General features: G+C 45.8%; 1 protein-coding gene across 1 annotated transcript in view; it reads right to left on the reverse strand.

Moving 5' to 3' along the window:
* SLC18A1 (solute carrier family 18 member A1) overlaps nucleotides 1-13516 on the reverse strand; it is a gene marked incomplete at its 5' end in the record, with an annotated part of 30287 nt that overhangs the window by 5911 nt on the left and 10860 nt on the right. The window contains 2 exons of the mRNA XM_084760387.1: nucleotides 10537-10632; nucleotides 10713-10773. Coding sequence (XP_084616513.1) covers nucleotides 10537-10632; nucleotides 10713-10773 — 157 coding nt within the window. The remainder of the gene's footprint in view (nucleotides 1-10536; nucleotides 10633-10712; nucleotides 10774-13516) is intronic.

Consider the following 13516-nt stretch of genomic DNA (forward strand, 5'->3'; position numbering starts at 1 on the left):
CAAGTGACTCGGTAAGCCAAGCAGAGAGCTCTCGGATTAAAGGTGTGTGCTAAGGGGTTTTCCAGTAAATAACACCATCTCGGGGCTCACAGTGTGATCAGATATCCTGCAGCACTCCCTGGCAAGACAGAGTAACAGCTCTGTTCTGGCCACATGTGGGAGCCAAGGCTCAGAAAGGCTAGCTACCATCTAGGACCGTGAAAAAAGCAACAAGAGGATGGATCACAAGCAAGTCAGGAATTTGAGTTGCCCGGAAGCTCATACTCCTGTGAGGATAACCATTGAGTTGCCAGGAAGCTCATACTCCTGTGAGGATAACCAAGTGACTGTTATACATGCCAATGGCTGACTAGTGAGATGATCTGTAACACTGATTTTGGATCATATAATTTAGGGTTCAGTATGTGGCTTGGCCACTTGTGAACAGCATGACCTAGACCTTTCTACCTGTTATTGCTGAGTTCTTCTTTCCTCCTAGTCCCATCTCTCTCCTCCTTTTCTTGCTTTCTCTCTGATGAGCCTTACCATATGCCAGGTATTCTTAAGGCCAGAAATTGAGCAGTAAATAAGATAAACACAAAAAAGGGCTAGAGAGATGTCTCAGTGGTAAGAGCACCGGCCGCTCTTCCGGAGGACCCAGGTTTGATTCCCAGCCCCAACATGGTGGCTCATAACTGTGTGTAACTCCAGTGTCTGGGGCACTGGGCATGCATGTGATGCATAAAACATACATACAGGCAAAACACACCATACACATAAAATATAAAGTAAAATATTTCCTACAAGATAAACAAAGAAGCAAATACAGTGCAAGTCTGTAATCCCAGTACTAGAGAGGCTATGGGAAACACAAGGAAAATGTACTGTCTTCTCTAGCAGAGCATTTAACTGCATAAGGAAGCACAGGCATAAGATTGTTATGTAATTTAAATGGTGATTTCTGTATCCACCATATCTGGTTACAGTCCTTGTCCTAAGAATCTCCTGTCTCAATGGTGTGCAAACACTGCTCCCCAACTGTCCCCTAATATGACAATAAAGCAATTTACAGCCAATCACTGAACAAGGGAGAATAGGCCTGGACTTCCTGCCAGCCTGGGGAGGAGGAGTTAGAGGAGGAAGTGGGGGACTGAGCCATGGGAGAGGCCCAGAAGACATCATGAGAGCTGGAATAGAAAAAGCTACAAAGTGCAAGTGTCTCTAGGATGTAAACGGGGAGGAAGCCAGATTAGATTAGAAGATTAAGAGTAAAGCCGGGCGGTGGTGATGCGCACGCCTTTAATCCCAGCACTTGGGAGGCAGAGGCAGGTGGATCTTTGTGAGTTTGCAGCCAGCCTGGTCTACAAATCAAGTTCAAGGACAGCCAGAGCTATTACACAGAGAAACTCTGTCTCAAAATACCAAATAGGGGGTTGGGGGGGGAAGAGTAATAAGTGCTCAGTTCTTGTGCTGTGGCCTGGTAGTGCACACCTTTAATCTCAGAACTCAGGAGGCAGAGGCAGGTGGATCTCTGTGAGTTCCAGGCCAGCCTGGTCTAAAGGAGAGTTCCAGAACAGCCAGGTCTATTACACAAAGAAACCCTGTCTCAAAAAAATAAAATAAAATAATAGAGTCTCAATTATTTGTGTGATAGCGGGGTTAAGAAAGAAACAAACATAGTTTTATAAAAAATAATCTTAACAAGGAAGAACAATTTTAATAGAAAATGCTTAAAAGAGAAATAGAAAAGCTGCAAAAATTGACGGTTTTCCCCAAAATCAAAATATATGCTCAAATGTTTTATTGGACTTATCAACTACGCCAGTGCTGACTGGTAAGCATGTGAAACCAAGTTCTAACCACTCAGAGTGAGGCACAGGACCCCTGTTAGAGGTGCTGGCTTTGTTTAGCATAGTTAGCAGATAGGCATCCTTCTACCTTTTTACCTTTGAACTGTGAGGCCATGTTATTAGACGCCCCAACGGCTTTTCTGCTAGGCTGAGTGGAGAGGATTATAAATTCAAGGCCAACATACCAAGGCACTGTCTTAAAACCGGTACTAGCAAATAAACACAAAAGATGAGCATCACTCAAAGGGAGCTCACATTCAAGGACAGACAGATAACAAAAATAAATGCTAAGACAACTAAGCGAAGAAAATAAATCTGAGAGCTGTGGAACCTCATGTATCCAAATGTCGGAGTGACTGGAAGAAAGACCAGTGTGCATTTGGGAAGCCAAGGAAATGCTGAAGGGGGGCGGGGGCTGGAAGCTGGGGGGCGGGGGCTGGAAGCTGGGGGGCGGGGGCTGGAAGCTGGGGGGCGGGGGCTGGAAGCTGGGGGGCGGGGGCTGGAAGCTGGGGAGAGGGGGGCAGGAGGGGGTAAGCTGAGACCTTGTTTACAAAAAAAAAAAGGGAAGAGAAAGAAACGCTTGGAGCACCTAACACAGGCTGACAGGCTAAAGAAGAAGCCTAAGTGTGGTGCAGGAGCAGGAAGGACGCCTGGGTGCCTAAAACCTGTGAGCAGAGAGGACCTGCGATGCTTCGGAGAGGAACAATACCGCCCAGCATGTGTTTTCCAAGGTCTCTTAGAGGGATGGGTTCACAGGATAAGAGTAAAGCCAGACACTGTTGTAAGCCCAGGAGAGTCTCAGCTTGGAAACCATAACAGACAGGGGTGACCAAAATGGAGACCTTTTTTAAGGTGGAGTTGTAGAACTTTCTGCCTTGCCAAGAACAGACACGACGGGAGCGAGAAGGGAGAGATAACAAGAACTAAAGGCTTTTTGCTTCAATCAGCTCGGTGATGAAGGCGGGGAAGATTGACTGGGTTGGGGCATGAAGGGCTTGGTACAACCGTGTGCAGAGGCCGGGCAAACACACAAGGGCCGAGCTCTAAGGAGAGATCGTAAGCACAAAAGCTCGGGACTTACTGCTTTATGCTTGGTTTTTAAAGTCACGGAAATGAGGGTTTAAGTGATAGCTCAGTGGCTGGGAGAGCTTACTGCTCTTGCAAAGCATCGAAGCTCTGTTCCTAACAACCAGGTTGAGTGGCTCACAACTGCCAATAGCTCCATCTCCAGGGGGACCTGACACCTCTGGCCTCTGCAAGTACCTGCACTCACGAGTATATACCCCCTGTCACACACAAATATTCATAATTATAAAGAGCACAATGCTCTTTTTGTTCTAATCTCAGATGTGGGTGGGGTTACCTGCAAAAACTCAGATAAAGAATCGATATTCCTAGGTTGCATACCTAGGATTCTTTTTTTTTTTTTTTTTAATAACTCTGACTGTCTTGGAAATCACTATTTGGACAAGACTGGATCTGAATTCACAGATATCCTCCTGCCTCTGTCTCCTGAGTACCAGGATCAAAGGTGTGTGCCACCACACACAGATTAAACTTTTTATTTATTTTTAGTTATTCATATCAGTGTGTGCCTGCTTGTCCATTTATCATGTCCATGAAGTATCAACAGAGGCCATGAGACAGTACCAGGCCCCCTGGGACTGGAGTTACACATGACTGTGAGACACTGTGTGTGCTGGTGATGGAGCCTTGGTCCTCTAGAAGAACAGAAAGTGCTCTTAACCACTGAGCCATCTTTCCAGCCCAACGGGGGATTCTTATCTCTGAAAAGTAGCCAAGTAAGAGAGGGGAGGAAAAGCTGATAAAGTGTAGGACACAGCTAGGAAAGCCACTGGGACCTTTCAACCATCCTCCGAGAGCACAGCAGCTAAGAGCCGAGGCACAGGGAAGCAGACAAATGGTGGCAGGAACGTAGAACCCCCTTGCCCTCCCTTCTAGGAAAAGAATGGTGAAGGTGAAGATATGGGGTCCACAGGAAGTTTGTCTGGAGAAATATAGTAGCAAAACATTCATTTTTGAAATGAAAGGGAATACACAAGTAGCAGTATATAAAAAGGCCATTAGCAAAAAAAAAAACATACTTTAGGTTTGTGGCTGTAAATATGAGGGGAGGGCTGGGCATCGTGGCATATGCTTGTAATCCCAGCTACTCAGAAAGCAGAAGCAAGAAGATCTGCAAGTTCAAAGCCAGCTTGGGAAAGTTAGTGTGGCAAATAAATGTCATATAAAAGGCTGAAAATGTATCACAGTGACAGGGTGTTTATCTAGCATATGTTAGATCTTAGATTTCTACTACTGCAAAAAACAAAGAAAATAGAGCTTGGTCTCAGTGGTAGAGCATTCGCCTAGCACTCATCAGGCCCTGAGCTTAATTCCCAGTGCTGCAAAAAATAAAACAAATTTTATTAATAAAGAGCCTGGTTGTGTGCTGCTCTACTTGATGTTCCTGCTCGGGCCTAGTACTTTGCCAGAAGATACTCTGAGAAGCAAAGCCGACTTTCAGAAGAAGAGGCATCAGTGCTAGACTCTAGAAGCCAAGCTCAGGTTTATTTTTTAAAGGGAAGGCAGGAAATGAAGAGAGATGGAGAAAGAAAAAGACCCGAGGCCGCTGGACGGCTGATCTAAGTGAGCAAAGAATGTGGGAGGTGCCAACTAGCTTGCCTGAAACTGAGAGTCCAGACGTGACAGGGTTAGTCATGATGTTAGTAGCAAGGACACACATAGGTTTGATTAAACTGAGAAGAATCAATGCATGAGAGCACACTGAGAAAGTTGGGGGCGGGGCGGCTTCGGTGTTGGCAGCCTCTTCTACTTGACAGTAACATGACTAACTCAGGAGAAAAATAGCACTGGAAACAACAAGTGAGATGATTTTCTTTTCTTTTTTCTTTTTTCTTTCTTTCTTTCTTTCTTTTTTTTTTTTTTTTTTTTTTTTTTTTTTTTTTTTTTTTTGAGACAGCAGGTAACAAAGAGGTCACTGGACGGCCGAAGAGATGCAGCAGTAAACTCTAATTGGATGGACTTCAAAGGGCTCAAGGATCTTTGAAGATGAAGAGAGAAGAAATTGTCAGGAAGAACGGAAAGAGAGCAACGCCTGTAGTTGCAGGCTGTCAACAGAGATACAGAAAAATGGCTCTCTTGGAACTGGCGCTCTTGGACGTATCCAGTTTTTCATCAAGGGCGAGATGTGCAGCGAAGAGGAAGACGGCATGTGGATGCTTGCCAAGGTCAGAGCATCCCACAGAGGCCAGGATTTGCAAGGGCCACGGCTAATTGGATCAGGCTTTAAAAATAAAGGTTCTAAATAAAGGTTTGTAAATGATTTGGCTGTGACCCCAAACTCCCAGAGACTCATGTGTTGGTCCCTAGCATGATGCTGTGGGTGGAGAAGAGACCTGTAAGAGAAAGGCCTATGACACAGACCCACAAGAGGCCCTGAGCTCTCTCCTCAGGCTGTGTAATCTGGGCGTGGCCACACATGCCGTAATTCCAGCATTCTGGAGGCAGAGGGAGCACGATCAGAAGTTCACTCTTAACCTCAGCTACATAGTGAGTTTGGAGGCAGCCTGGGCTATGTGAGACCCTGCTGAAGGTGGGGGCAGGTCCTTTGGTCCCCACAGGGAGTTGCGGAGGGACAGATTCAGGTGGCTCCCGTGGGCCCCTAGAGCTCTTCTGAGAATGCGTTGCTATAAGGTTGAGGTTGAACTCTGAATTCTATGTGCTGCCACCATCCTCCAGAGCTCCTCGTTAGAACCAGCTCTACGTTATTTGGACCCTTCACCACCAAAACTGCCTCTAAGTTTATAAAGTCAGCCCACCTTGGGTAGTTTGTTATTAAAAAAATAAAATAAAATCAACTAACACAGGGACAGGGTGGTTGTGAGTCACCAAGAAAATACCACAGAGGCTCCTCAGCCCTCATTTAAAAAAAACAAAAAAAACCCTTCATTTGCAGCAGATGGAAGCTATTACAAAGAACTGCAGCTGGTCAAAATACAGAGAATAAACCACTTTGACGTGCCCATCTCCAAATGGACAGAGTAACACAACCATACACCCAAAGCTCAGGGAACATTGTGGAAGACTGTAAGAGCCTAAAGACAAGGAGACGCGCTAAGGTGTGTTCCGGATGTGACGGGAAGTTGCACCCATGAAATCTCAATAACATGGTTGTCTGCATAAGACCACACCAGTCAGCATTCCAATGGACAGGGGGGAGTGGCTCGTAGGCTCCACCCCTAGTTGAAGAGCTACAGGCATCAGAAGGGGGGAAAAATCTGTTTTCTTCAGGAGTGAGGGAGGCCCTCTGAAAATTCTCTGTCATCAAGTAGTCAGCCCCTATACCTGTGAGCATGTGGGCAATAAAATTGGATTCAGTAGGAAGACACACATACACACACACACACACACACACACACACACACACACACACACACGCAGTAATAATTAAAGGCAAGGCCATCGATTTAAAGAGAGGATAGAGCAACATAGGAAGAGTCGGAGAGGGAAGGGAGATGGCTATAATAAAAATACATTGTTACTTTTAGGATTATTAAAATAAAAAATGTTTATAGAAAACAAACAAATAATAAAACATAAAAAATAAGAACACCGTGTATATTGAGCATTTTACACTGGCTGGGCACAGAGGAAGTGCCCTGTGAACACTCACCTTAATTATTTTCACGACCCAGGCACCTCACTACAAAGCCAGGTATTTCCCCTACCCAAGCCTGCCAGAGGGACCTGTGCCTGGCTCTGCCCTGACAGCCTGCTTGGCGCTAACAGTGTGAGTCTCTTTGGCTCTCCCTAGCCCTTCCATCTACTTCGGACCTCAAGAAAACAATGTAACCCAATAAAAAGTATTATTACTCGGATCCTAAGCCCAAAGCAAACAGCTGGCCAGGGCCTGGCCAGTGGCTTGTTTGCTTTTAATATTGTCTTCTTTGCAGCAGAAGTGAAGCACGCTCTCCTGTGTTTGCCTGCGTTATCTGCGCCGGGTGGCTATCTGCTTCAAACTGTACCTGTTCATTTGTGGCTAACTGCTTTTGAAAGCTTAGAGGTCATAACTACTGAATGGCTTGGCTGATACATAGAAAGAGGAAGTTTACTGGCCTAGCTACCTGTCTCTTCAACATCCTTGTAAATTGTGTGAAACGTCCTCAAACACACTCATGTTCCATAGCACCTGGCCCTGGCTGGTATTTCAGCAGGACTTTCTGTTCTAGGCTAATCAACTCCCACATACTGTTCACAGCCTGCCTTCAAGGGTGGATCTCATGCTGCCTTAACTGCCAAGACAAATTAATTATCAGGCTAGTAAATCCTATAGTCTGCGCACTACGCTAGCCTCCCCGAAATACAAAGACAGAAAACAACTCTGAAAGATACTTTTACAAATGTAAGAGGAAAGCCAGGCGGGGTGGTGGTGGTGCACGCCTTTAATCCCAGCACTTGGGAGGCAGACAGATTGCTGTGAGTTCGAGGCCAGCCTGGTCTACAAAATGAGTCCAGGACAGCCAAGGCTACACAGAGAAACCCTGTGTCAAAAAGAAAGAAAGAAAGAAGGAAGGAAGGAAGGAAGGAAGGAAGGAAGGAAGGAAGGAAAAAGAACAACTCCGGCCAGGTGACAGTGATGCACGCCTTTAATCCCAGCACTGAGGGAGTTGAGACAAAAGGATTGGTAAATCAAGACCAGTCTAAACTGTGCAATGAGAGCTTGTCTAAACAAATAAACATAAGAAAAAAAAGAAGTAGGGCTCTCCAACATGATAATCGGTAAATGACTGGGCATAACTTCAAAGCAGGATGTACCTGTTTCCAAAACCAGTGCTGTCTTCTGCCCTTGGTAGCGGTACCCTAGTCCAATTCAGACCATACATCAGTCTCAACGGCTTGGTTCCATTTGGTTTTTGGTTGGTTGGTTTTGTTTTGTTTTTTTGTTTTTTGACCTGTGCTCCTTCCTGCAACCTGGAGGAGTGTTCCTTACGGGCAGTGTTTTTCTAAGGGTGATTGATGACAGGTGTGAGGTATACCCTTGTGCCCTGGAAACTCAGTAGAAACATTCCTTGTCCCATGGGGTGTGTGGGCCCCATGCCTGGAAGCCTAAGGTCCTAGCACTTGGGAGACAAAAGAAAAACCATGAGGAGTTCAAGGCTAGGCTTATCTACATATCCAGGCCAAGGCCAGACCAGGCTATGTCGACCCAGTTTCAAAACAAAAACAAGATTAAAAAAAGAGAAAACCATGTACCCCAGGCTGGCCTTGGACTGGTGATCCTCCTGCCTCTGCCTCTTTCAGCAAAGCCTAACAGCATGTGCCACCAAAACCAGGAGTGGGGGTGCCTTTGACTCTCTTGTCTCCTCTTGGGACCCTTTTCTTCCTAGTGGGTTGCTTGGTCCTGCTTTGATATAAGAATTTGTCATATTGTGACTTGTTATGTGGTGCTCAGAGGATATCCCTGGGAGGCCTGCTCTTTTCTGAAGGGTTAATGGAGGAGGAGCGGATCTGGGGGAGAGGCAACTGGGAAGAGTGCAGGGTGGGGGGGGGCAGGGACGGATGGTGGGAGGGAGAATAGGAGGGAGAGGTGCAGGGAAGGAGCGAGGGTGGGAGAGAGGGAGGGAGGGAGGGAGGGAGGGAGGGAGGGAGGAGAAACTGCACTTTGGATGTATTGAACACAAACAAAAAAAGATAAATTCAAAGATGGGGGAGAGGAGGAGAGGGAACAAGGAAAAGAGGAAGGAGCAAGGTGGTGGATTTGAGCTGTTTTCGCCAACTCACTGCTGAAGCCCCAGCACCACGCATTCTCCAGACAGTGCGCCAGCATTGTCGGAGAATTACATTAGCATGTGTAGAGTTTATAGGTGCAACAGCACTCAGGAAAGTGGTATAAGATGCTGGGACGTGGTAGCCAAGTGACTTGTAACATGTGAGTGAGGCTGCCTACTGGATTGCTGGGGAAGGGCTGCTCTAGGCTAAAGCGCAGTCACTGGTCCTAGGAGCCAGCGTGGCCAGAAGCTCCTCGGAAGAGATGTTATCTGCACTGAGCACTGCCTAACTCGATTAATTGTCTTGGTCAGAGGCAGTTACAGCCCAAGCAATTCAATTTGAAGTGAAGTGTACAGCTGGGGCTTTGCTTAGAATTGGTCCCTTAAAATTAGATTTTCTCTCTCTCTCTCTCTCTCTTTTTTTTTTAATGGTACATTGAGCTATATCCGGTTCTTATCAGCTTCCCCTCTGGCACCACTATCCTCTCCTGCCTGTAGTGACTGAGCTGTTTGCACGTAGCCTCTTCTGCCCCTTGCCCTCAGGTTTCCTGGAAGAGGTCCAGGCACTCTCTCTTAGCTCACTCAAAGTCACTCATGGAGGCCCCCCAGCCCCCATGGAGAAGAGGAGGGGGGGGCTCAATTCTGGATGGAGGCTGAGCATCCGCTATAAAGTATATAAAAGACAGCAAAAAGAGGTGTGGTGACAGCATGGTTGGCTCTTATCCTGCACAGGATATGGGCACAGAACACACCTTAGGCCATTCGTCCCTGCCATGGCTCTTCAAAGTGGGTACCACCTCCATGTTCACTTTAGACACCAGTCAAGTGGCACTCCACTGTGAAACCAAGCTATATAAAATAATGTGGGGCAAAGTCATAGGGAAACTGGCCTAGGCACTGAGCTTCGGTCAGGTTTATATCGCAGGTCTTACTAAATAAGACAGCAAGGCTGACGCTGTAGCTCAGGGGTAGAATGTTTGTATGAGACCCCTGGGCTTTATCCTCAGAAATCATCGGAAATAAATAAAGAGCAAGCAGCACATGCATGGTTGCCTGTAAATGGAGCGGATACCCTCAGACTCATCTCTCTCGCTAGCTGGATGAACAAAACAAAAAATGTTACGTCATCATTATATGAATAAGAGGCTACCAGTCTTTCAAAACGATGCCTAGAAAGTACGGTGCTTCATCTTAGCAATTATTGTATCTAGACTCACTCAGGAGACACACCCGTGGGCTGTCTGTGAGGGCGTGTGACGAGACGCTTAAATGGAAAGGGAAGACCCACCCCGAATGTGGCCAGCACCCTCCCTGGGCTGGGACCTCGGACAGAGAAAAGAAGGAACTTAAAAAGAGAAGGTAGGATGAATGGGGAGCATTCCCTGCTCTCTGCTTCCTGGGCTTTCCAGAACTGAGGCAGTCCAGCAGTGCTCTGCTCTGAGAGTCTTCCCCATCAAGATAGACTCCATCCTCTCAAACCAAGAGCTGAAAGAAATCCTTCCTTTGTTATGCTGCTTTTGTTGCGTATTTTTGTCAGAACAATGAGAAAAGTAATACAGAAAGCTTAGCTTGTTTGCAGAAACTTAGATTGCCAGTGAATGCTATGGAAACAAACAAACAAGCCAACAAACAGAAAGGGCCTTTGGCTGGCAATACTGAATGATTTTACAGTAGTGCTAGGCCCGGATCTCTCTCCGTTGCCAACCATCTTTCACAGGATGATTTTCCATCCACGCATCGCAGGTGGACTCAGTTCCTGGGTGTGTGCATGGGGCTGAGTCTGTGATGAGCCTACAGAGGGAGTGTATTGTCCTTCTGAGCTGCCGAGGGCTGGACTTGATGGTTGTTGATTACCATCAAAAAGGTCCCAGCACCTGCCTGGCACCTAAGCTTTGGTGGGGACCCAGGTCACTTACCTAGTTGCCACTCAGGGGAGCACATGGTCTGCATCATCCAGATGGGCAGTGTGGGCTCTAGTATGGCGACTCCCATGTTGGCCAGGCAGATGGAACCTGAGAGAAAGTTCTGTGAGCCAGTGTGGCTGCCTAAAGCCTGAGTCATCCCACGGAGAGGGAGCTCACGGCCAGCTTACCTGCTGCTACCAGGATGTAAGGGTCTCTGAGAAGTGTTAAGAGTGGAGTCCCCATGGCACTCTGAGGAAACAAAGAACGTGAACCTTCCATTTCTACAGAGTTTACAACCCTCCTGTTTTTATAAGATCTGAGATAAGACCTTAGCCAACATTGGCTCCGGTCTAGGGAAAGGAAAGGATCTGTCTGGTGTCACAGCTGGGGACAGAGCCCATCTTGTGTACAAGTCCTGAGGCAATCAGAGCACCATTCCATGTATTGGATCTGATTCCTACCTCCAGCGACTGGAAGCAAGGCCAGGGATGTCAACAGGTGTCCAGGCCTTGCCAGGGCATTTCTCTGGAAAAATCATTTGTCCCACAGGGAACATCTGCCAACAGGCAGAGCGCTTAAACCTCAAGGAGAGCGTGTAAGTGCAATGGAAGAAAGCTCCCTGCGCTGACTTCTTCCTTCCAAACTACACTGTGCAGCTGAGGCACGTGAGCACCCGTGCTAAAATGCTGGTCCTAGTGACCAGTCTCGATAGCCCGCTCGCACGGCATTACCCTTATGCCAGCGACACCTGGATACCCTGCCTTCCTTTTGTTACCTTTACCCGACTTAGCATTCTTCTCATCTCCAGAGTTCTCCGTCTTACCTGTTCTTCAGGCTCAAGTTCAAATTCCACCTTTCCCACAGCGCTTCTGGACTCAGTAGTTGGAACGAAAGAGTATTTCCTGATCTTTGGTGTGCAGTCTACTCTATCACATATGAGATCTAATAGTCCAGATATGATAACTACAATCGATACAGATGTGTCCAAACCAAACTTATAACACTCATGTATGTATGCATGTATGTAGGTATGTATGTAGGTATGTATGTATGTATACATAGACACATAGATATCAAAGTAAAAAATGGATATAAACCATAAACATATACCCAAAGAAGTATGTAAGCATCACAGTTAAATATATGGACTGATTACCACTAGAGCTAGAGGAATAGCTCAGTGGTTGGAGTGCTTGACTAGGCTGTGCGAGGTTCTGTTTTGTTTGTTTGTTTGTTGTTTTGTTTGGGTTTTTTATTGTTTTTGTTTTGTTTGGGGGGGGTTGGTGTTTTTTTGTTTTTGTTTTGTTTTTTGTTTTGTTTTTGGAGACAGGGTTTCTCTGTGTAGCCTTGACTGATCTGGACTTGCTTTGTAGACCAGGCTAGCCTTGAACTCACAGCTATCCGCCTGCCTCTGCCTCTCGAGTGCTGGGATTGAAGGCGTGCGCCACCACACCTGGCTTTGATCCCTACTGTGATACTGCCAGAGGCAGGGAGAGAGGGCCAGAGGTAGATGGAGAAGAGAATGTTACCCCCAACATTATAAAACGCGTGTTCATGCAGTTCATGCAGTTCTTAGTTCAAGTACTATTTACTTGTGAGGGCAACATACTAAAAACCACCTAAATGCACAGACAGGATACAGAATGACACACGTTCTGCCCATAATGTGGATCATATAACTGTTGTGGAAGTTTTGGCTTATATGTAAACATGTTTTTATTTTAATCCCAGGTGTGGGGTGTGTGGTGGGGGCAGGAGGCGCTGATCCAGTTTGTCCACAGCTGATAACTGCCTCCTGAGACGGTGAGTGACACTTGTCAGCTGTGAACTACCTCATGTGGGAATGTGATCTTTGTCAGTGAGGATAAAAGCCAGCCCCAAAGAGAGACTGGGGGGCTCCGAGAAAGAAAAAGGCTGCTGGTGTTTCTCCCCTGCTGCTCCTGGTTGTTGTTAATACAGTGAAAAGAAGTCAGAGATCTCCTGAAATGAAGATTGGACTTGCCCCAAGGAACCCAACGACCAATTGTATCACAGAACCTAATTCTTTCAGGAGTTCTCTGTATCTGTGAAATGAGGCTAAAAATATCCATTTCCTGGAATTTGTAAGACAAACCACAGATTGTATTCTGGATAAAGTTCCTGATACATAAAAATCCCAGCACTTTTATACATGATTATAATACTTTTCAAACACTTTGATCTACTAAAGTAAGGTCTTTGACTCAAACTTTCCCACCTTACACATCCTCATTTTTCCTTCTGTTTGCTGCATTATTTCTTCATAATGTTTTCTTTAACAAAGTATGATGATTTTTATTTCTATCACTCTACCTCCTTCATTCTTGTAATTTTTATTTGGGTAATTCACTTTTATTTATACCACATAGATACTGTCACATGATCATGTGTGCATGCATGGATGGCTTTCTTCTCCCTCACATTTTGAAAGTCTTCCTGTATTTGCTAATGCATTTCATAATTAGTATTTAAACGGACTATCATAGCCCTGAGGCTGGTATAATAACAACTGCTTCACTGTTTTGCCTATGGGCACAAAAATTTTTTTTTATCAGCATCTTATCCCTCAGTATAAGATTGTGATAAACACCTTAGTTTTGTCAGGAAGTTTCACTGTGTAGCCCAGACTGACCTCAAACCCATGATCCTCTTGCCCCAGCCTCCTTAGTGTTGAGATTACAAGTGTGAACTATCACACTCATTCAGTTACTAGGATGTAAGTCTCCACTATCATTTGGAAAGAGGGTCGTGAAATACACTTGGTTCTGACCCTAGCACTGTTTTCTGACCCCTGGCATTGGTTTTGGTTGTTTTAGGGGAGTTGTTCTTGTTTTTGTCCATACATTTCTTAAATTTTAGCCTTTTAATTTTTCATTAATTCCAGATTTCACATTTTTCATCTTCAGGGGACATCTTTGTTTTGAGTCCTTCTTTGCCCTTTGAGTTAAAGAGGAAATTTTCAGAATCAGGCATT

Source organism: Acomys minous (assembly GCF_964271855.1).
Source record: "Acomys minous genome assembly, chromosome: 15".
NCBI lineage: Eukaryota > Metazoa > Chordata > Mammalia > Rodentia > Muridae > Acomys > Acomys minous.